The 23,952-nt window shown below is 38.6% G+C and overlaps 1 protein-coding gene across 1 annotated transcript in view; it reads right to left on the bottom strand.

Moving 5' to 3' along the window:
- hlcs (holocarboxylase synthetase (biotin-(proprionyl-CoA-carboxylase (ATP-hydrolysing)) ligase)) overlaps positions 1–22,957 on the bottom strand; it is a gene marked incomplete at its 5' end in the record, with an annotated part of 38,876 nt that extends 15,919 nt beyond the window's left edge. The window contains 4 exons of the mRNA XM_067609137.1: positions 11,676–11,956; positions 16,773–16,952; positions 20,853–21,886; positions 22,754–22,957. Of these exons, the coding sequence (XP_067465238.1) occupies positions 11,676–11,956; positions 16,773–16,952; positions 20,853–21,886; positions 22,754–22,957 (1,699 nt within the window). The remainder of the gene's footprint in view (positions 1–11,675; positions 11,957–16,772; positions 16,953–20,852; positions 21,887–22,753) is intronic.
- Between the last annotated feature and the right edge of the window lie 995 nt (positions 22,958–23,952).

Genomic DNA, 23,952 nt, shown 5'->3' with positions numbered 1-23,952 from the left:
CCAGTGTAATCTTCCTAGAAAGAAGAAACATAGTCCAGGACATCCCCTGAAAATTTTGGTTCTATAGTCTTTATATTGGACAATTGCAGGGGATCCCTAACCTGACAGCCAAATATTTGCTAAAACAGATTCTGTTGGAGAATTTCAAATGGAATGAGTTAAGACAAACATTTGAATCATATAATTCAGTGTGTGGAACCTTTCAATAGCACCTTTTGTGCATTGTGGATGGCAAGATGAATACTTATGGGTATCTGTTACACAGCAATAACCTGCTGATAAAGGTTTGATGTTAAGTTTGGGCCCTTGTCAACAAAAGGATGGTACACAGCAGGCCGGCTGAGGAATAGAGTTTTACCAGCTGTACAGCAATTAATTTAGCCTTAATGCTGCATAGCAGAATAGCATCTGGATATCTTGAGGCCACATCCATTATAGTTAACAAAAACTAATTTCCATGTTTGCATGAGTAGATGACTACTCAGTCCATCATAACATGAGCAAAAGGTTCCGGCTTGACAGACAAAGAACCCAAAGAAGCAACTGTCGGAAACCTGCCCTACTTTCCCACTACTGGACAAACATGGCAAGTATGCCAGAATCCTGTTTACATTCTGTCTAATACTTGGCCAATAAAAGTGTCCAGTTATGTTATCAAGGGTTTTCCTCACATCGATATAACTACTGGTAAGGACTTGTGAGCCAGACAAATCAGCACCACAGACCTCACAGTCATTATTCTCTGTAACATTTGCCTCATCTACTTGAGTCAAATCAAAAGGAACATCAACCATTTAAGTTCCAGGTCCTGGATTGTAACTCCCCTACTGGTCTGTGCTCTGCCACATCTGAGACAACCCTTGTGCAGGCGACATCACTTGCCATCACAAGGTCAATGCTATGGAACGGGAGGTACTGCATTTCTGCTATATCTATATTCTGACACTAATTCATTTGTTCTGTGAATTGGTAGATTGGTGCATTTTCATAGCCTCCACAAATTCCTTGCACAGCCACAAACCATCCAGTAAAACTGAAAGTGGGTCATTACAACAGACCTCTCTGAATCAGGGTCTACTTGACACCAGTATTTTTCAATATGGTGACCTGAACACGCAAACCATCTTAACTACAGAAATGGTGGACCACACCTGTAATCCAACTTTGGGGAACTGCTCTTTTTATGCCCAAATTTATAGCAGTTGTGCCAGCAAGCAAAGCACTGCCACTTTGGTGAAAGTATCCCCTTAAATTTTTGTTATGTGCAGGCATACAGAAATTAAATTACCAGTATAATGCTACTGCCTGTTTCCTCCAAAAATCTAGATATGATTATCCAGGTTGCTGCCAAAGTTACTGAAGCTTCCTTCTGTAGGTTTCTGGAACACAACTGTATGCACCCAGCACTGCTTTCCTTAAATCATTGTATTCTAAACCTGTACAGCTATCTAGCACTGCAGCTGCTTTTTGGTGTCCATGATTGTTAAATCAATTAACTCCTTTTTGAGGCATCTAAATTGTGCATAGGTCATATGCTCAATTTGTAACATGGAGTCCTTTGCTAATATTACAACTTGCTGACACACAAAACAAGTGCAAGTTCCAACTCTCTAAAACATGTCACACTTTGACTAGAAAATCATATTAACTTGAACTTCACTGGTGAAAAAAGTATTCAGATACTTTACTGAAGTAAAAGTAGCAACATTCACACACTGATGGCACAGCCATCAGGAGCAATTGGGGGTTAAGTATCAGTATCAGTAAGTGCCCAAGGATACCAGTGCCAATCTTCTGATTAGTGGACGACCCGCTCTACCTCCTGAGCCACAGCCTCCCCTAATTTCAGGAGCTCAAATGTAATTGAAGAATTAAATGTTCATTTTGAATACTAGCAATGACTGCCTGAAGTCTGGAACCCATGGACATCACCAAATGCTGGGTTTCCTCCTTTGTGATGCTTTGCCAGGCCTTTACTGCAGCTGTCTGTCTAATCTGGGCTTTCTATTCTGAGACTTACACTCCTAATGTTCTTGCGATCTTTCTGATGGATATTTTCTTTTTTTGCAGCTTTAGGATGGCCTGTTTCACTTGCACTGACAGCTACTTTGACTGCATGTTATGGGTACACAGCAACAGCTTCCAAATGCAAACGCCACACCTGGAATCAACTCCAGACCTTTTACCTGCTTAATTGATTAAATAATGAAGGAATAGCCCACTCCTGGCCATGAGACAGCTTTTGAGTCAATTGTCCAATTACTTTTGGTCCCTTGAAAAGGGGGGGCTACATGTTAATGAGCTGTAATTCCTAAACCCTTCCTCCAATTTGGATGTGAATACCCTCAAATTAAAGCTGAGAGTCTGCACTTATTCATTATATAACTGTAACTTGAATATGTTTTGGTAACTGACTATTAATTTTGTAGATATTACTTAACTTATTCTCTTCAGGTAAGCTTTGAAAAAACAGAAAATTAGAACAAAATAATAACAGATTTATATGCTTAATTTAATCTACAACCTCACTGAAAATTAGCAGTGGCCACAAAACAGCTGGGACGAACCATGAAAATCTTTACAATCTTTACAGCATACAACATCCTCTATCCTTAGCTGTTCGCTTCGGGAATATTACAGCGTTAATGTTACCCTACATATTAACTGCTCTTCTCACCCTAAACCCAGATAGTAAACAGTATTTTAGTGAAAAAATTAGTGACAGTGGAGAGAACGGGAAGCTGCAATAATGCCTGAAATCAATATCAAGATTAATTGTTAAATTTACCTTGGTCCTCTCAGACAGAGGTTTTTGTGGACTAAATGTCAACCAAAAGTACCAATAATCTAATTACTAATGTTTGACTACAACATTTTAAACTAAACACAAAATCAGGTGACACAATTAACATTGAACTTAAGGAGTATCACTGCAATTTTGCATTGCACTTCCATGAAGTTGAAGGGACTTTCAAGAGACTGATTTTAAAAATGGTCAAAATTGACGTAAAAATGGCCAAAATATCCTGACTTTTAGTTCCTTGTATGGGTCAAACTTCAAAAACACTGGATTCCCATAATGGAACTAATTAGCTTCTTTTATTACACTTACAGGCTGGTACGAAGCCATATCTTTCAAATATTTATTTGTTTGCCAGCATGTGGCCACACTGAACCACATGGTGTGATACTGATGCCTAGGTGGGCTTCCAGGAAAAACTTCAATGCAATTCAATCTCTGTCAGCTTCCACTAGCAGTCCTATACAACTATTTAAAAGTGTCAGTTATACCAAAAAGGCTGATTTTCTCTGAAAATATTCAGTATCATACTGAATACTTATATACGCAAATTCTCGAAAAAATAATACAGGCATTCCTCAATAATGCCATTAATCAAGGCTACTCCAGAGGGACATCTGGAAACTCAAATATTAGCAATGAAATCAAACTGCAGCAACAGGTTTGGGGTTATATGGCCAACTCATTCACCCTGCTTTGGTTTTTGTACAACCTTAATGACAACACTGTCTGCTCCAATCAGCTCAGTGCTGGTCCACAATCCATTTTTCAAACTTTATGACAGTCTTAATTGCTCCCACCTGCTGCCTGATCAGCCCACTCAACGGCCACTTTTTCTCATATGTGGATGCAGACAAAGAAGCCTATTAGGTGCGGCTTGCCTTTGCTGCAGTGAGGTCACTCAGGCATTAAATTAGTTCCAGCCCATCTACCCTCCCACCCCAGCGCACACACATATACACACGTGCCAAATGCTGGATTCATTGTAGGATTTTTATGCTGAATAGCTTTCTTTTCTTTCCTTCACTTGCCTGGTGTCAATTTCATTTTCATCTGTTGCCAAAGAGCTGCTTTGTTGACTCAGCATCTAGTGCATGTAACATCACCCATTATTATTCATTACTGTCTCTGATACAGACGTTTATGGCCTGATATTACATATTTTGTACTTAAATTGGCAACAGCCAATGTTTAATCAGGTCAACCTTTTACAATTCTGATCAACATATAGCATCAGTGTCATTTAAAACAATCTTAAAATGGCATTCAGGATTTTTTTTTAAATCAAGTTCTACAGAATGGCTTCTATTAAAATAACATAATTAGAAAGAGTTGGGAATGAAATGTGTGGTAACTGTGTCACTAAAAATCTGATCACCATTCAGTACATTTACATGCTCACAAGAAACCAAGGTACTGAGATAAATAAGGTTACACAGGTAATTGGCAAACATGCACATACACTGTAGTAACAGGCTTACTATAAAATCTGTGTTTACATGCAGCTGGTCAGGAGTCAGATTTCTCCCCTACCTTCTGCAGGTGGATATAGTCCCAGTTGTAAAGTTGTTAAAGTTGATGACTCAAACCCTGAAAAGGGACAAGGGTTTGAGTCCCAAGTGGAGTGTTGTAAATAAACCATCAGAAAGGGAGAGGGGATGGTATATATACTCTGTTTCCAGCAAGCTCAAACTAAGGCAGTCTAATCCAACTGACATGCAATTAGTCTTGATTAAACAACTTCTTGAAGGTAGGATCGTGAAGGTTCTAACTTTAAATTTTTGTTCAAACAGATTTAGCAAGGTATAGTCATTTTGAAGGCTGCAGTTTGAGCTGCTGTTGACTTGTATTGTGTTATACTGAGTTTAAAGTTTTTAAATAATATAAATAATGATGATAGGAATCTACAAAAACATTCTCGCACATTTGTCTCATCCTTGATTACAGCCTCAAAATTTTCCTGCTGACTAGAATAAGTGACCTACAATACCTACAAAATTATTTAGAATTAAGGTCAAAGCTGAAAAGCACATACACACATCATTACATAGTCAGCTACATTACACTGATCTCAACTTCAATGGGGAAAAACAAATGGGGGATCAACCTGCTGACTGAAGAAAAGACAGTCAGACCAGCCAACATTAATGAAAAAAGTAAAATACGTCATGGATATACTTACTACTTTTTAAACTAGAAAAGTTAAATTTCCAGATTTAAATTTAGACAGAGATACTATTAAAATCACTATTGAAAACTACTATTAAAAACATCCCTGTATCCAAATATTTGCATGAGGAGCTTTCACAATAGTCCACGGTAAAGATATAAAAACAACCTGAGGAAGTGCATGTTAAGACAAACCTTAACATGTGGTTTAAAATGTGACAGATCCATAGTTGGACAGAAAATGTGGGTGCAAGTGTGTGTGCATACCTTGTGACAACTCGTGCCATAATGACAGCTAACAGTTATACATTTCAAAAACACACAAATTCAATAAGGTCGCAAGCAACCTATGAATATGACCCATTCAAAAGCTTTGAGTGGTCTTGAACACATGACAGCTGATCAAAAAAAAAACAAAAAAAACAGATGCACTGCTGAGACACTTTCTTTCTCTTAGTTATAAATAAGCAACCTGTACAGGTCCGTTGCACTGGGGCATATTAAAGACAAAGGGCCAGATGTGTAAACGATACGCACGTGCAAAAAACATGCATATGCCATTCCCCACACATAAACTGGTATTTTTAAAAACATAATGTGCAGTGAGAATGTGGCACCTCACACAGACTTCAGACCAGAAGCACAAATGATTTTTTTTTCCCGGAGCCAGCTGCAGGTTATATGATAAGGTGGAGATGGAAACATAAGGTGAAAGACGGAATCTATGTATAAAACATTGTTTGTTCAGGTTGATAATCAACTGCACTTATTGTGAGCTTTTTATGACATTTACATCTGTTATATGCCAAAGGGTGCATTTATAAACTTAATGTTGATTCATTACTTTTGTGTGATCAGTTGTATCATTCTTTTAATTTACACAGGAGGCATCCTTTTATTTTGCTGTTACAATTCTTTTTATTTTATCTTTTATTCTGACACTCTGTTTCGATATAATCACTAGAATTCAGTGATTTTTTTCAACAATTGTTTACAGGTCCATGTAATGAATTAATGATATGGACAGTATAAATAGCCATGCACCCGTGCATAATGGTCACTCATAATTACAGCTGTTCTGGAAAACCTCACTGGTGCAAGACAATCTGTGAAACTGCACTTCTTCTTTTCTGTTTGGTTCATTGACAGGTGTAAAGACAGGAGGAGCAGGCAGTATACTTATATGAAAACGACTGGTTAAAGGCACGTCTTCATTCATTTGTGGTTAATTGTGGGAGTGGAAATTAACCTTGTGCATGTGTCCAGTTCCAAAATGACTGAGATTTATAAAACAGAACCATGCATATGTACAGCTTTATAAATCTCACTATAAGAATGCATAGAGGTTACTCATTTCATTTGTCTGCTTTTTCTGCTGCATTACTATGGTGCTGCCGCTGCAGTAAACGTTGGGGCCGCACTACCTAACTGTAGGCACTAGGTGGCAGCAGAGTGCTTGAATCCTAATGACAGGATTTCACTATATACCCCCTTTGACCCCAATGTGGTCAGCAATGGCTTCATTTCTGATATTTAACTAAACAGCTCTTCTGTGAACTTAAATAAACTAAAGTGAGATGTGTGTTTGACATCAATGAAATGGTGTTTTAGTGTTTATCTTGCAGCGCCCCTGTGACATTTTGCACCCTGATTGTTTCTCTGCTGAGTGCATAGAAGGCAGAAGCCCCACTCAGGCGGAGCTTTGGCTCAGTGTTCAGGGGAGCTTCTGTAATTTAGACTCTATTGAAATTATTGGAATGCATTTCTTTATCATACTCCAGAAACATTTGATCATTGAACATCAAATGAACATTTAATCTGATTAACTGACATGTAGTTGAAAGAAAATGTTCCCAACCTTTTCTGCAGGGACCATCTTTTGTAGATTTTCTGAGTTGTTGAGTTAGGGTCTTCTTGTAAATTTGGCAAAAGTAGCCTAGGCTACTTTATGTCTATAGTAGATGCCTTGTTAACAGCACAACACTGTCACACACACACAGTTACTTCTTCACTGTATATCAGCCTAGAGATGGTGAAAACTCTGTCCCTCTCTCAAACTAAAAAAAACTAAATGGGTCTACTGTATGTTTTTATGGTTACACTGTTCCATCAAATGGAAATATCAATGTCTTGTGCATCATTTTAGACACACTTCCCCAAAAATTCAGCCTGAAACCGCAATATTTTTGCCCCATCCCAAGATTCCAAATAAACTTGTGGGATTTTTCTTCAGTGGGTTTCTATGTGCATATGTTTTGGTCATTAAAGCAGCTAAACAGCCAAGTGAAGAAAACTGTTTGTGGTTCTTTTGTTGTTCAGATCTACAATTAACACAGATTTTTAACTAGATGGTGAATCAGAAAATAAATAAAATATAAAACTTAGGAGTGATACACTTGACGTTAATCAGTAATCTGCCTTCACTCAAGGATGAAACTGCAGTGCTGTTGTGATGTATCAGATCAGTCCATCTGAGATTCTGTCCTCCTTTCAGTTTGTTGATTTGGACGACACAACTCAAGAGTTTCATGACAGAGCAACAGTGACGTTCAAATCATTAAATCATCTCAAAAACTTCTATTTGTATTACTTTTCATTCAACTCCTAAAGATTAAGGTTTGGATTGATTACAGAACATTCTAATTAACTAAGCTCAACTGTCTGGAGGTAGCAGCAGGAGGCGGTGACAAAAAACTGAGATGGACTGTTACAGAGCTTAATTTAAACTGCCGAATTTTCTCTAATAGTGGTCAAGGCCTTTATTTACCTCAACTGCAGAGGGTACCAGGCCTTTATTGGAAGCAGGCTTATATTAGAGAGAGGCCTTTATTCCTAATTCCCTCTGTTTGATAAGTATATTTGCTCATATCTTAGTACAAAGCCTCCTTGTTTTCTGATCTGTTTCCGTTTGCTCTGTTAAATTTTTGTTACTGCATTATGCTATTAATAAAATCAAAAGCCTTCATTTCCCGACTTTTATTGTGAAACATTACAAAAACATTTCAATATAACTTGTGTGAAGTATGACAGGTCAAGTACCCAAGGGGAAATATGGCCAGTGTCAGTTAAAAACTAAACAAATCTGAGGTAACGTTACGCTGGATATAAACATAAATAGCCAGTTAACAGCACAGTCAAATATCAAATATCAATCAGCTGTCTCTCTAGCGCCAAGCTAAATTTCTTCCTTCCACCTCCTAGCCGTCCTCTCCTCTTGTCAGCTAACAGCAGCTCACGTTTCTGTTTTTTCCAGTATCTGATTCTTTTCGGGTCAGTGTCAAAAGGTCTTGCAACTTTTGCTCCTTAATTTTCTTCCGCATATTGCAAAACTCTCTTTGAATTTGACATCAAACTTCCGTCTGGTGGGTGCCATGTTCGCTCTCTACAGTGTTGTGGCATTGGTGTTATGGAAAATCTAATCACTGACACTTGCACAGGTCCTATATGGTACTTCAATTATAGCTACCACCATCTTGTGGCACTTGTACATTACTACAAACCACAGTCACATAACAGGCACCAAGAGGAGGGGGGGCGGACATTTCTTTTCATTTGATAACGTTAAAAGTAAAGTTAGGCTTTGCTGTTGGTTTCCCAACTCATTTTAAAAAAAGACGAGAGAAAAAGAGGGAGAGGGGGCTTGAGAGTGAATGAAGAGATGGAGCTGGTAAGAAAGCAGTGAATCAGATCAATAAAAAAATATCTGATTGTTTCACAGCGGTTACTTTCTAAGGCACAAATAAACACACACACACACCCGCACACCACCGTACAACCCTACAGCAGAGAACAGCAACACCTGATTTGGTCTGAATATGGCCTCAATCCATCCTTGTTTTTTCCCTCCCCGGCCTGTATTTGGGGCCAGCCTTTATTTGTTTATGTTGACCACACCCCGGCCATTATTGGAGACCCGGCTTTCAATTGAATACCAGCCACTATTAGAGAAAATACGGTATACCTTGGTTATATATCATTCAATATCATGTTGTCTAATTATGCTATGATAGGCCCATGTTGTTAGCATTAAACGTGGTGTTTGATCACGGCATAATTTATTACATCTTATTAGTGTACCATGAAAAAAGTGTGACTGTTATTATTATTGCAGCAGTGAAAGTAAAGTTCTTTATTTTCAATGCTTCACATTTTTCTGTGAAGGTGCCATTTCTGTGCCTTTTATGTCAGCTGGGCTGACATGAACTGATGAAATTTACGCTCCAATATCAGATTTTCAAACAATTTAATAGAGATTACCCTCTAATATTCAAATAAGTCATCAATACAGTATTTATTTGCTGTCCATAGCCACTGTATGAAAAGCTTCTTCAATTCATTAAATCTTTGCAGCATCTGAAGGATATGCTGATATGGTGATAAATAATGAATGAACAATAGTGATTAAGTTAATCCATTTCACAGCAATCCTTTTGAATTTGAGGTCCAGCATTTTTCTGATCAGGCATCTGAAAAACAGGGTCTTTTATTATTATCATAACACTCAGAGCAATAGTTCTTATGTCAAGTTTTTATCTTTGTTTTTATCTTTTATCTTTTCTACCTTTTTTAAAATCTCAACTGTACTTGAAATATCAGTACTTGAAGGTTACACTGCTACTTACCTGTTGTATTTGCACTACATTGGTATTGTGGACTTTACACATATTTACACAAATAAAGAGATTCAGAATTTGATTAATTTTCCATCATTTATTATGGTAACATATGGTATGCAAAATATGAACAACACTGTTAGTGCAGCCTACATCACAAGAAGGTTTATGTCAAAAGTATAGAGCTTAAGTAGATGGTTTCCAGCAGCTCAATATGATAAATACACACAATAAAAATCTCTTTGTCCACCGGTTAAACCGCTCAGTGTGCTTTGCTTTGATTTCTGCCTGTATGAGGTGTAATGAAGGTACCCAGTCAGGATGACATTGTAGCATTTCATAGGCTGGCTTGCCTAAAAAAGAAAAAAAAAACACACAATTTCTTTAATTAGTTATGTAGCTATTGTAATGGGAAATTGCTGATCACCCAATAAACACACAAGAGAGCATTGTCAGGTTATGAAATAATGTAATCAAATAATACGATCAGAAGTATAATGCATCATAGTTCTGGAGACAAAGATACATACCACCTAGCTATCTTATCTTTGTCTGAAAGGTTGGCACTTAACCAGTCCCTTAAATACTACTTGTACAGAATTTATGACATCTGCTTACTAACCTTACAGGTCAGCAACCAACCCTCAGATAGAAACATAAGTCAAAAGTTCAGCTAACCTAGGAACAGTCTTTCTTCACGACCATATATGACAGTACATAAGCATGCACCAAGTAGCATCACAAAATAACATCACTACTATATTAAATTAAGGACAAACCACACTATCCTCTAAAGCTTATCAGTTTTACACATAAACATCTACATAACTACAGTTTATCTTATCACTGGCTCAGGTAAGGGTATAACAGAATAGACTTAACTGTTAAACACACAACTGCCTCATCTTACACAGCAAAGAACTAAGTTTAGAATAGATATAGCACAGAGGAATTTAGAACATGTGTGAAACACTAACACTAAACTGAACTTAAACACTGTCTGAAACATGTATGATATATTGAAGAAATACATCAAATGATAACCTGTGATTCAGTTTTCTTTTACACTATGCAGTAGTTGTGCTAATTTCACATACACCATGTATAAGGAGCTAGCGGTAACAATAAAATGTGTTCAGATTATAACTTACCTGTGTGAAAACGGCATGAACACACGAACAAGTGTCAGGAAATGTTGCCAAAGGCGATGTTTGTTCATCTTACAGCTGCTACCCATGCAACGCCTCTTTGTTAACTCTTCCAAGTTGGAAAGCTGAAAAATCGCACTCCATTAGCGATCAGATTCCCATGCTGGTCTTGAAAATAGTGATGGCAGTTGATAATACCGGAAGTGTTCACCATTCCACCATGCTTTAAAGATGGATAAGGTAAACAACACCACCACAATGTCTACCTCCTCCACTAATCGCATCCATTTCCTAATGTTCCACAATGCATTGCGTTGCTCGCTTGCACTGACGTCACAAACCTATTCTCTCTCGACTGCTCACATGAGCCACCTGGTGGTTGCTGGTGCAAAGTGCTCCTGGATAAATTATTTTACCCCCCTTCATCGTCGCTGTGGCATTACCGCAGTGTTACCACATTCAATGTTTGGACAGCAAAAATAGTGCGGGCAAAGAAAGCATAGTTTTTTTCACCAGTCCTGCCTTTTGTTGGCTTTCTTGCCTTGTACCTTGTGGCTTTCTTGTACTGCTTAGGATGTGCAGTACAACAATCTTATGAAGCTACTGAAATCCTAAGGGTGATCATTTTTCTAGTGCTCACAAGATCTATACTGTATCATGATAAGAAAATATAATCTTTCTGAACTTTCGGGGGCTCTTACAAATCAAGTATAGCTACAGTGTTAGGAGCAAGCTAAACTAATCTGTCTAGCTGCAGGTAGCTGTGATGAAAGGTACAGTGTAAGAATTTCAAGGGGTTCAGCTGTTTTGACTGTGCACACTGCATTCAAAACCAATTGCTACACATCTTTTTGGTCACAAAGCAATTTTATCTATGAGAACACACTTCTGCCAGCCTAGATTTACATGTCTAACATTACACAGGCTCAGAGGAATGTGTGTTACCCTTCAAACAGGTCCATGGTAGATGTAACGACCTCAGCATACAGCAAGGTGTGCCCCAGTACACTGGTCTTCAGGTTTTTTCTGTAGGTCTCCATACTGAACAGCTCCCAGGTCTGAGACTCTGAGGAGTCAGTGACCAGGGCCAGAGAGCCATCAGGCAGCAAAGGGCCATTCTGGAGCTCACAACAGGACACCACTCTGAGGCAGGCCTTGGACAACGAGAGGAGGCCATTTTCATCTGCACGTGTCTGTAGCCACTTCAAGAAGGTGGCCTTAGCTTCCTGTGACAGAGGAGCAGAGAAGGATAATACCGTCAGTAGTTTCTTTTATATGATACGTTGTAGCCATTCTGTGTTTTTAATAGGTTTTTGGACAGCAATAGAGCTTTATGATGCAGAGGAATAAGATATATCAGACTTTGGATACACACAAAACTTAGTAGAATATATTCATTGCTGATTTGGGTCTTTTCATGGGATTTACTGACAACAAATATGGCTGTCACTGGTATTCAGAATAATAATAAAAAACAGACACACCAATATCAGCACACCTGCAGTGATGGTATGGTAACTGGGGAGTACAGACGTCAATTGAACATTCAGTTTCAATGAATGCAACAAGTATTTTATATTTAACTGTGGTGTTCGAGTTGGGTTTTCCATATCAGGCACTGTCTCTCATTCCAAGGTTTTACAGAGACATTTCATATTCAGAATCTGCTTGTTGTATCAGTTGCAATATACATAATGAATTTACCCTTTGAAATAAATGTGCTGAATGAGTTAATTAGTGTGTGTGGCTAATCAATGATGTAATGGTGTAATTATACGGTGGTCCCAGTCTCCTCTGCTGCAGTCCCTTCACATTAATCAGATTTCTCTTCTGTGTCTTTACATACATAAAAGTGTTGTCATAATGTGTTTCATTTATTCTCTTCTTTTAATGCTTCTTTTATACAGACAGGTGACAAATTAAAAGAAAAACTGGTACAGGTCTGAATGCTTGACCCCTACAGTAAGAGGATCTGGTGGCTCTGTTATGCTGTGGGGGGCATTTTGCTGGCATGGTTTGGGTCCACTTGTCCCTTTAGAGGGAAGGCTCACTGCAAATCAATACAAAGTTGTTCTGTTCACCTTTATCCTATGATGAAACATTTCTATCCTGAGGGAGTGGTCTCTTCCAGGAGGACACTGCCCCCATCCATGGGGCACGAAGGGTTTGATGAGTATGAAAATGATGTGAATCATATGCTATGGCCTTTGCAGTCACCAGATCTCAACCAAAATGAATATCTATGGGAGGTTTTGGACCGACGTCTTAGACAGTGCTCTCCAGTTGAAACTTTAAAATCCTGTTTCAGAATTACATACTCTAATAATGACAAAATAAAAAAATAATCAGAGAATCATCTTTTCGCTTGACACTACTACCAGATACTCTCATAATGGCCACATTGAATACATTGGTGTGTGTTGGAGAAGGTTTTCATCACCTGCATATGGTCCAATTGCTACAGCAGTGTCTAATGATAATAATAATAATAATGATAATAGTAGTAGTAGTAGTAAACTTCACTTTGCATTTTGTGTATATGAGAGTTTCACTGGAAGCAACAATATGTTCAGAAGTTCAAATAGGATTTTTTTCTCTGACATTGTCTTTTCCCTCTGTAACGCTGCTGCAACATTTCCCTCCGTTTCAACCTATTTTATCTAAACATACAGGCTGCCTGATGGTAGGACAGTCCATTGATTCTCAGAGGCCACAGCTTCATGTTGAGGGCTGGCTGTTTCTAAAGAGAATAACATCTGTCAACTAGGACACTTCAACAAGCTTTGACACGCAAAGCATCTGCACTTCTCTGAATGAATCCTACAATAGCAAAAAAAAAAGGGCCTTGGCAAATCCATTCCAGTCCTGATTCGATTTAACTCAACAACCCACTTAATCTCCAGACAGAGGGAAAGAGTGATTTACCACTTAATGGCAGAGAAGAGAAACACCTCCTGAGCCGTGATGAAAGTCAGTCGTACTTATCACATTATTGAATACATTATCGCATGCTTAAGAAAGTATTCATCACCTGCCAAGAGTCCTGCTATCAAACCAACTATGGCAGTGTCTCAACCTTTCAGTTGTAGCAGTGGTGTGATCTAATACTGTACATGTTACCCTGCACCCACACAACTTTAAAACTACACAACTGGTCCTTTACTTTCCTAAATGGAGAGATACTGATAATATTCCATAAGTGAGATATATGTATGTGAGATATTTGAAGTCGCTGGTCACTATATCTTGGCACAAGATATTATCACTTTTGTTTTTTCCACACTGTCCCTTTGTGGTTGTATTACTTGTTTATTATAGATATGAGTAAAACATCTGATATGTGACTAATATTTGCTTTTTAACCACATAACTTAAACAAACATTTTTAATAAGGATTTTTTAAAGTAACCAAGATATCAACTGCGCAGGGCATTTTACAGTGTAAAAATAAACTCGTCAGTGCTGTCTGGTGGGCAAACTATGAAATGGAGACAAAGTTTTTAAATGACCACAAAAATATCTGACATTTTTGTATTGACATTTATTCAGCAGATGTATGCCAATACTGATATATGTGTGTTCACTTGAAATCGGCCAATAACATTGCCCATGCTGATGTATTGTTTAAGCTTTAGATATGAGTCTGTCATGTTATACAATCCTGTTATGTCATGTGGTCATTAGTGGACTAATTCTTGTGCTTATTTAAAATTGTAATATTTGCCACAGATAGGTAGACATTATGTTTGTCTGGTAAAAATATTGTTTAAAAAGCAGACATAATTTCATTTCTGGAAATGACCATCATCTGGGAAATTTCTGAAAAATATGTATCAAATCCCACAGTAACAACTGACAATTATTTTCATTATCAGTTGTCATCTGTGAATATTTGTTTTCATTGACTTAACATTTAGTCTACTAAATGTTAATATCTCATAGCCTAATGTGCCATCTACATGCTGCTTATTTTGTCCCACCCAAAGTGCTATATTCAGTTTACTTTTCAGTTTAATTATATAAAAACAGAAAAAGCACCAAATCCTCACAATTACAGCAACAGTAAGTAATAGAAACATTGAGAGAGCAGAGAGTGTATGGATTTTACTTTTCAGCCATTTTTGGTTGAAGAGAAACTGAGTGTACTAATACTGAATGATGGTCATTCATTGATAAAAAAAAGCAGTAATGGAACCTCTACTCTCGTACTTAACCTGATCTACTCAAGACCAAGAACACTGTCAACTTTAAAAGCTAATTGAACCAATCAAAGTGAAGTAGCCTAGGAGCAGAGGGGGTTTTTGAATGGAGGCCATTCTGCAGACGCTTCGAGGTAAACAGCTACTAGCTCTCCTCCTCCACCTACGCAACAATCTGGAAACAATTCTGCAGCCCCCAATTTCCATTACCCTGCTGTTTGTCTGGACAAAGTAGCAAGGGCAGCAAGGTCAAAAAGAGTAATCCAAATAAACAACAATGAAGACAAAATCAACTACAATAGTACTGCTACTATTACTAATATTAATTTAATATGGGTTTGTTTTTATGGGAGACTTAGGCTCTTTGTCCAAATAGGACACTTTACTTCATTAATATCAATAAGCGGAAGGGTCATATTTGGGAATCCAAAATATCCAATAGCTAAAAGTAGCTTGAGTTAGTAGGTTGGGGAGTGTCAGTCCCAACTTTAGAACCCCTATATTTTTGGTTTAGGGGTAATTCACAGAAGATTTTAGAGGTAGCACTAGCTCCTCAGTCTAAGGCATACACACATTCAGTCAGCTGTTGCAGATAATGCACCTCAATGTGTCTGCAATTTGGAAAAATGCAACAATAATGAACCTTTCAAAGCATGTTTCGATGGCAGATGAGTTAATAAGGATACAGTCAGTACAACAACTCACAGCAATCCAAAAACATCAGAAACGGTGGTTTATTTATCCATAGCAACAGGGTCAACTCCTGCCTCTTCTTTTTGCTTAGAAGTTATATCGGTTCCTTAGTAAAAGTCATTCTCATTAGCTTTGTGAATTGGTCTTAAGATTAAACTCTTTGCCAGGAACCTTTAGCAACAGGACTCCTACTGGTAAATAAGACCCACAATAATTATAGCCCCAGAGCTGCTTTGAAGAATGACTTAGGTCCTTGCTTCCTGTGTCCCAGCAAGCTTGAGCTCTGACGCCCTCTAGTTGTCATTCTTGAGTACATGCATCATTAAAAAGCAATTTTCCTGCTCCATGGCAACCGCACCATTCCTGATTAACTCCCTCAATCTTATGAGACAATGAAGAAGTAACAGTGTGTAATTTTATCACACATCTATAAAAAAAAGGGTGATAATTCTATTTTATGTTTAGTGTTGAGGCCATAGTGGGTAGTGGTGGTGTACTGTACTGATATTTTGCCCACCTCATGTATGTTAATGGAGTGGACAAAATATTAGGAACACCATTCAATATAATGCACCTAAGTACACCACCACCACCAAGTAGAATTATCACCTCTCTGACAATGTCAACAAAAACTGAAAATGTGTAATTTTCGTAAATGTAGCATTTATGGCAGAGCTGTTGTATTGGATTGCATTAAATTGCACAGGTGAACCTAATAAAGTGGCCTGTGAGTGTTATATTATACCTACACACTTCAAATGATTTTAGTATTGGCCCTATGTACACAGACCTGCTGTAAGCCTGCTGCATACAGTATATGCTTGTATATTAGCATACACTGAGGAAGCCAAATTGTTTCCACATGTTTTTTCATTCTTCCAAATAATGATAGCTTGTCAACTGTTGGCTTAACACATAAGTGTCCACAGAAGTTCTTCTTAAGTCTATGTACTTTATGTTGCAGGGAAAAATAAGTTTCTGAGGTTTGACCAGTTGTTGACTAAAAGATGTCCATCAGAGTCACAGAAATACATCTATTACATCTCTAATGCCAAGATCATCCCAGCTGACACAACTGTGACTAACACCATGCTTGTTTTATTGTGACCATTGTGAACTGTGTACTGACAGATGAGTTCTGGGGTCTTACCTGAGAGGTGGCCAGCAGATGGACTGGACTTGGGGCTGGAGTCTGGTTTAGTTCACAACTGAGGCCCAGAGAGGTGAGGATCTCTGTCAAGACTTCATAACGCAGTGCGTTACTGACCTTTAGTTCATCAAAGCCTTCACATGACAAATTCTGGGAGTCAGGAGCAATTTCCAGGTGGACCTGCAGACAGGAAATATATGGAATAACATGTCTAACATGTATTGAAACACTGACTTGAGTTACTTACTTGATAGTCCCATTTAAAATTTGAAGTTTTTCAATTGTAAATATTAACAAACATTTAATCAATCTACACTTGCAATTTAAACATACATTCTCAATATATTCAAAAATCTGCTTCTCAGGCAATGCTCACAGTCTGTGGATGCCCTTCAACAAACTCCACCTACTACAATCAAACCGTAACAGCTGAATTGAACATTTTTATTGGTTTACTGGGCTATTTGAAAATGCTTCAAGTTATGAGACTGAGTACTGCCTAGGTTTTTAGACAATAGAGCGCTTTACACATTTGTTTCCTGTTGACTTGCAATTATTAAATATTAATCCAATGATCATGATCAGAACAAAACTGAAAACACTATCAAGGCACTATCAAGGCCACATATGCATATCAACTGAAAACAACTAGCAATAATTGGGTATCAAACCTTCAATACTTTGTTGGTACCAAGCACAGTGTGTTTAATAAAGCAGCATTACCAGTTAAACCAGGCAAATAGTTCTGTTTCATAAACAAGGTTTAAATAAATCTGACCTATGATGGAAAAATCTTCCTCCAGACCAGCCTGGGCTGTTTCCCAAAAGCATCTTAAGGCTAAAAAGATCCATCTTACAAACCTTCTGAAACTTAATGACAATTAAATCTAGAAGCACATGGATTTACAGTACATAAAAGACATAAAAAAATATTATTTTGAAAGTTTTATATTAGAAATAGGAAGAGAGGAACACAAATCTTAATATTGTTGATAAAAGGACACAATATTTAAAAGCGTACTCCACCAATTTAGCATTGTACTCCTATAAAATTGCCGGACTCATGATAGACAGTTTTTAAAAAAGGATCAAAACCGATGCAGCAGAACCTGAGATATCATCTTTTTTTATAGAGTTGCAAAGTGGGAGGAGCTACTTCAGGTGTAAAACTCAGAGGTAAAAATCCTGTTCATTTTTCAAGGGCAAAAATGAAACTGCTGGCTAATGGCAGGATGACCATCAGCCAGCAGGAGGGGTAAAACTGGAGGGGGGTGCACCTTGGATGTTGAGCCCTCTGGAGGTGTCATGGACCTATAAACAAAACAAGGAAGGAGGGTGTCCACCTGATGACTCCGGTGAAGCTTCTACCCCTACCCCCACTGCTGGTTAGGATTTACCTTCCGCATAAACAGGACTGAATCACTGACATAAGAAACCTTGACTTGACTGTTCCCACTGAAGTTCTGTTGCTGCTGGTTATAATTTAAAGTCCATATAGACAGGACTGAATCATTGACAGAAGAAACCTGGAGTTCTGTTGGCGTTTATGGGTTTATGACCTATACTGCAACCAGCCACCAGGGGGTGATTGACTTCACTTCTGGGTAACTGTCATGTTGTCCAGCTTTATATACTGCACAGTTTATGGGAATGACCATCATTCAGTGTAGCATGAACAGTGATTTAAAGCTGGTAGTCAAAGCTAACCAGCCATGATGAGCTGTTGTCAGACTCTGTGTCTGTGATGGAAACACACAGAGACATTGGAGCTTAGACAGCCACTAGAAGCACATTCACCCTTTGTAAAAGTGTCTTTGTGGTGCCTGTGTTGTACATGGGCTAGCAGCTTTACTACAAGAAGTTCTCCAGTGTGTGTATGTCAGTATGTGGGTGTCAGTGTCAGTGCATAGCGGTAGCCCTGTTGTTGATCACATTTAACATTACTGTGCGTCAGCCCTGAATATCTTGTTATGGTTGTTAGAATAAAGCACAGTTATCAGTGGGCCCATGTGTTGTGTTTACTGCCACAGAAGACGTATAAAATCCTCCTTCATCCACAGCATTCTCACTCGAACGTTGCTTATCAGGCTTGCTAACACTACCAGATGATAGCATTAACTGGGACTATAGTTAGGGAGTGTGTAATGTTATTTCTACAGCTCACATATGAGACAGACTTTGGAATCTAGCCTATTACGTCACACAGGGAGGGGCCAGAGAGTTCAGCTGAAGTGAATTTTCAAATCCAAGCAGACACATACTTACGAGCTAATTTTGAGCAGAAAAAGCTGTTGTTACATGCAACGAGAGCCTGTAAAATGTCATGCAATCCTGCCACTGCAGCATGCAAATGGCAGGTCAACAGGAATAAAAGGCTATAATTCTTCAATTCTATGACTAATTTCAACCAAAACCGGGTCACGTGCACATATAAGCATCGAATGAGCCTGTAAACTTTCAAGCAATTTCACCACTGGGTGGCACTACAGTTAACAATATTTAAATAACTGCCTGCCAAGATGCCAACACACCTAAAATTTCTTCTAAAATGTTACCTTTTCTAGTAATTATGATTGCTGTTAATTATAATTGGCTGGTAAGCAAGGGTACTAATTTATAGACGAAAACAAATTCTATAATAGGTATTGGACTAAATGAATTTATATTTATTATTATATTTATTAATTAATGATAGTGTATGATATAATAGTGGTAACAATAGCCTGTCACCAATGACTATTTTGTTTTCAAGTATTCACTTATCTAGTTTATCCATTTACCAGTACTCTTGTTTCTATCTATAAATGTGCAAAAATTATTTCATGTAGGAGAATTTTCCAACCACTCTTTATGTCAACAGATTCAAAACACAAACATGCCATCTTTAATGATGTAGTAAACTGATCCAGTGACTAAGAATAAATGCTGCTGCAGAATTAAGACAAACAACGAGAGGGAGGGGGGCATGGGGCGTGTCTGAAGTGGCTTTCGCTCTAATTTACTTCTCTCAAAGTATGTTTTTTTAGTGCCCAAAAGTCATAATTATGTGATGATCAGACTTTAGCTAAGAGGATTAGTAAAAGGCACTGTGTCTCAACTTTAAACTTTTGAGACATACTACTGATATAATTTCTTAGATGGAAATCATATATTTGTTTCCAATGCACCTACTATAACTGTACTGTAACATGTACTAAAATGCAAGTTGCAGTATTTACCATTAACGTTTTGTCAATTAGGCAGAATCAGTATAATACTAGTATACACTAACAACAGAGATCACATTTTAAGCCATTTATCACTGTTGCACTGGTGACACATTCCTTGCCCTGAAGACTATGGTTATAGTAGTCTGTTTAGAAATGGCTCCAAAGACTAATAACAGAGATTTAGACTTTAGTCTTTAGAGCCGTCTCTAAAGAACTTACTGTAACCATATGCTTCGGGGCAAAGGAACATGTCACCTAGTGCAAGGGTGTGGCATTGACATGTACAGAGGAATAAGATATATCAGGCTTTGAATACACACACATTACTTGTTAGTCGATCAGTTCATTGTTGGTCTGGCCCTGCCGATGAGATTTGTTGACAATGAAGAAAAATATAGATAATCGCAAGCCAAATTCTTTAAGGGAAATGCACTCCAAATCTAGAAATGCATTAGTGATTAGCTTTGTAGCATTTTTCTTGTTGCATGTGCTTTTGCTTTTTGTGTGTGTTTTCGTATTTGTTGCATTTATAGATTCGTAGCGTGTTTCCCCTAATGTTTGTTCTCTCACTCTTGTGTGTGCTTTGTCCTTAGGGGCCACCCAGGAGTCCTAATCTTTTTTTTGACTTCCTCTTTAATCACATTGTTCCTGATTTAAATAAAATGTTAGAAATGTAACATTTGAAAAATCTGCCTTTTCCAGTTAGATGAATGAATGTGTTTTTATATTTATAGTAATTTATCAAAAAAGGTATCATTTTGGTATTGGTACAGAAACTCCACAATTTTATCAGCACTAGCAACATTTCAAACAATATTCAGCCCTATAAACTACTACAATCATTTCTTTATACAATGTCATATGTCTTTACCTGACAGACAACAGCTTCCCCGCCGTCCTCTCCATGGGTCACCCTGACGATAACCATATCCCTCTGATGAGGGACGTCTCCTTTCAGCTCCCCCCAGAGCTCAACTTCCCCTCCTCCCTGAATATCTCTGACGTAGACCTTCCCACTAGCCAACACACTCAATTCCAGCTCTGTGCTGTCTTCCCTAGTGAAGCTCAGTCTATGGATATGCCCATGTCGTCTCTCCCTGACCTCCAGAGAGAGGCCTGCAGGGCACAGGGTGGAGGCTATCCCCAGGACCTTGCCACCCTGGCTAAGGTAGTTGAGAAAGCAGGTCTGAAGTTGGGGGGTAAGGGCTTGCTCCTCTGCCAGTACCAAGAGCTTGGTGTTGTCCAGCCAAGGATCACTCAGAACCTGCTGTGGTAGGAGGTGGTATATTATGTAGTTTTCCATGTTTATACACTCTGATAAAACCTGACGAACTGACTGAAAACGTTCCTGGCAACCACCTGTGTACACCAGAATATTTGGCGATTTGCCATTAAAATCAAATCCACCGCTTTGACCAAGAAAACCTTTGGTATCATGCTGAAGTTCATCCAGAGTCTCATCCCCACTATCCAGCCCTACTGAGTTATCATAAGGAAGGTCCAGAATGTTCTCAGCTGAAGCATATTTGACAGAGAGGATGGTGCTTTTTTCCAGCTCCAAACATTCGTCGCAGCTGGACAGATGGAGGTGGTGTCTATGGCCCTCCATGTGGTGATGATTCCCCAAGGAATTGTCTTCTGAGTAACCAAGAGGTCCCAGATCCTGGGTCCTACAGAGCGGCTCTGACCCTCGTCGCTCCTCTAACCTCTGCTTTGCCTCCGGGGTGAGGAGAAGACTGCCTTTATGGGACAGTAGGTGCTGACGGTCAGCTGACAGCCGACAAGGCAAAGGCTGACCTTTTTCAGCCTTGGTGCTGCAGAGCTGTACTGAAGTCACAATCCTTGGGCTTGGTGGACGCTGCTTCTCCAGCAGCTCACTGAGAGTGGATTCTTGGAGGAGGACAGCTATGGGAATGTCAAAAAATACAAAAATTTAGGAAAATGTGCACTCTGGTGACTTGTGTTTTGGAGATAAGAAAAAATATGACAAGTATTTCTGTTAACAAGGCCTTTACAAACTGCAGGCAATTACAAATTAGGTATGAAAAAGTTAAAGCTGAATTAAGAGGGGTTTTGTTTGGCCAACTTGGAGCACAAGAACTTGCCTTACAAAGTTGTTAGCCAACAGTTGTCTATTTACACATTCAGCAGATAGACTATTGGCATTCATTTGGAGCTGTAATGAAAGTCCATCATTCACAAATATTCTCTTTCATTTTATCTGACTGATAAATCCACAGTGTACATGAGCTAGTTGCTAACTGGGTCTGTCTGCTGCTTGGTGCTGGGCAGGTAGCATACAGTGGATTTTACAGTGGAGCTTTTTTCACTGAAAAAAGCATACTGCTGCTTGAAACCAGGATGACGAGAGCAGATGACAGTTTTGGGGCCATAAAACCAAACCAATGACCTTTACATTCTTTCACTTTACACATTTTGTTTGATCCATTGTTCATATAAAAATATTGATTAAATGCACTTTAACTAATTGTTGTCAAGGCCTTAATAACATACACTGTTATTCAAAAATGTAGATGAAATTAAGAGTACTATAAGCAACATGAGTTTAGGTCTATTATGACTTATTTTTGCTGAGGAACTGATAATTTTACTAAATTAACATTACAAAATAGAACGTAATGCAACGCATTTAATCAAATGTGCATAGCAAGAGGTAAATTAACACATATAGAAGGTGTTTTGAGGTGGTGATATCAAAATACAATTGAATATAAAAATGGTAAATATGAAATGTAATTGAAGGCAACATACGGATTATCTTTGAAGGCACAAGTCCATTATCCAGCTGAAGGCGATCTTCTATAAAAGCCACCCCCAGCCGACTGAAGTTATCTACACTGGCCTGAGCCACTGCCCTGAATGGCTGGCCAGGACTACATGCCAGAGGAAGACAGCAGTCAGACCACTTCAGCACCTGCAGACAACAAACACTACTGGTTAGCTGACGACTTTGTACTGATCAAGGAAATACGTAGCTTAACAAGGCTACTCATGGTACTTACCGAGCCAGGGAAATGTAATTTAAATGTCTGTGTGTGTGTACTGTGTTTACAGCCGCAGCTACAGATGGGTGACAAATTAAAGGAAAAACCGGTAAAGGTCTGAATGCTTGACCCCTACAGTGAGGGGATCTGGTGGCTCTGTTATGCTTGGGGGGGCATTTTGCTGGCATGGTTTGGGTCCGCTTGTCCCTTTAGAGGGAAGGGTCACTGCAAATCAATATGAAGTTGTTCTGAGTCATCACCTTTATCGGATAATGAAACATTTCTATCCTGATGGGAGTGGTCATTTCCAGGATGACAGTGCCCCAATTCATAGGGCACAAGGGTTCACTGAATGGTTTGATGAGTATGAAAATGATGTGAATCATATGCTATTGCCTTTGCAGTCACCAGATCTCAACCCAATTGAACACCTATGGGAGATGTTGGACTGACATGTTAGACAGCGCTCTCAACCATCATCATCAAAACACCAAATGAGGGGATATCTTTTTGAAGGTTGGTGTTCATCCATCCGAAGAGTTCCAGAGACTTGTAGAATTAATGCCATGGCTGAGGAACACCATTCTTCAAAAGCCTTTTCACCAATCATGACCATATTTGAAAATGACAGCAGAACATGTGGAAAATTTTTCACTCACATCCACGCCACTTATTATGATATATAAAATTTTCACATTTGTGGCACCCCCTAGTGGCAGAATATCTGAAGACTGCACAGCAAAGCTTGGACCTAGCAATATGTGCACGAAGTTTGGTTACAATAGCTTATGCCAATTTTGACTTATGAGCATTTATGTAAACTTGAAGAGACAGGTTTCAAAATGTGTAATTTCAAAACGGTATGGAATATCAAAACTCCAAAAAAGTTCTTTTTTCTGACCAGAGATGCTATGTACCAAATTGGTGACGACCATTCAAAATTTGTAGGAAAAGTAGTGAAAAAAA

Source organism: Thunnus thynnus, chromosome 13 (assembly GCF_963924715.1).
Source record: "Thunnus thynnus chromosome 13, fThuThy2.1, whole genome shotgun sequence".
Lineage (NCBI taxonomy): Eukaryota > Metazoa > Chordata > Actinopteri > Scombriformes > Scombridae > Thunnus > Thunnus thynnus.
Note: the sequence above shows the minus strand (reverse complement) of the source record. Positions and strands in the feature narration are given on the sequence as shown.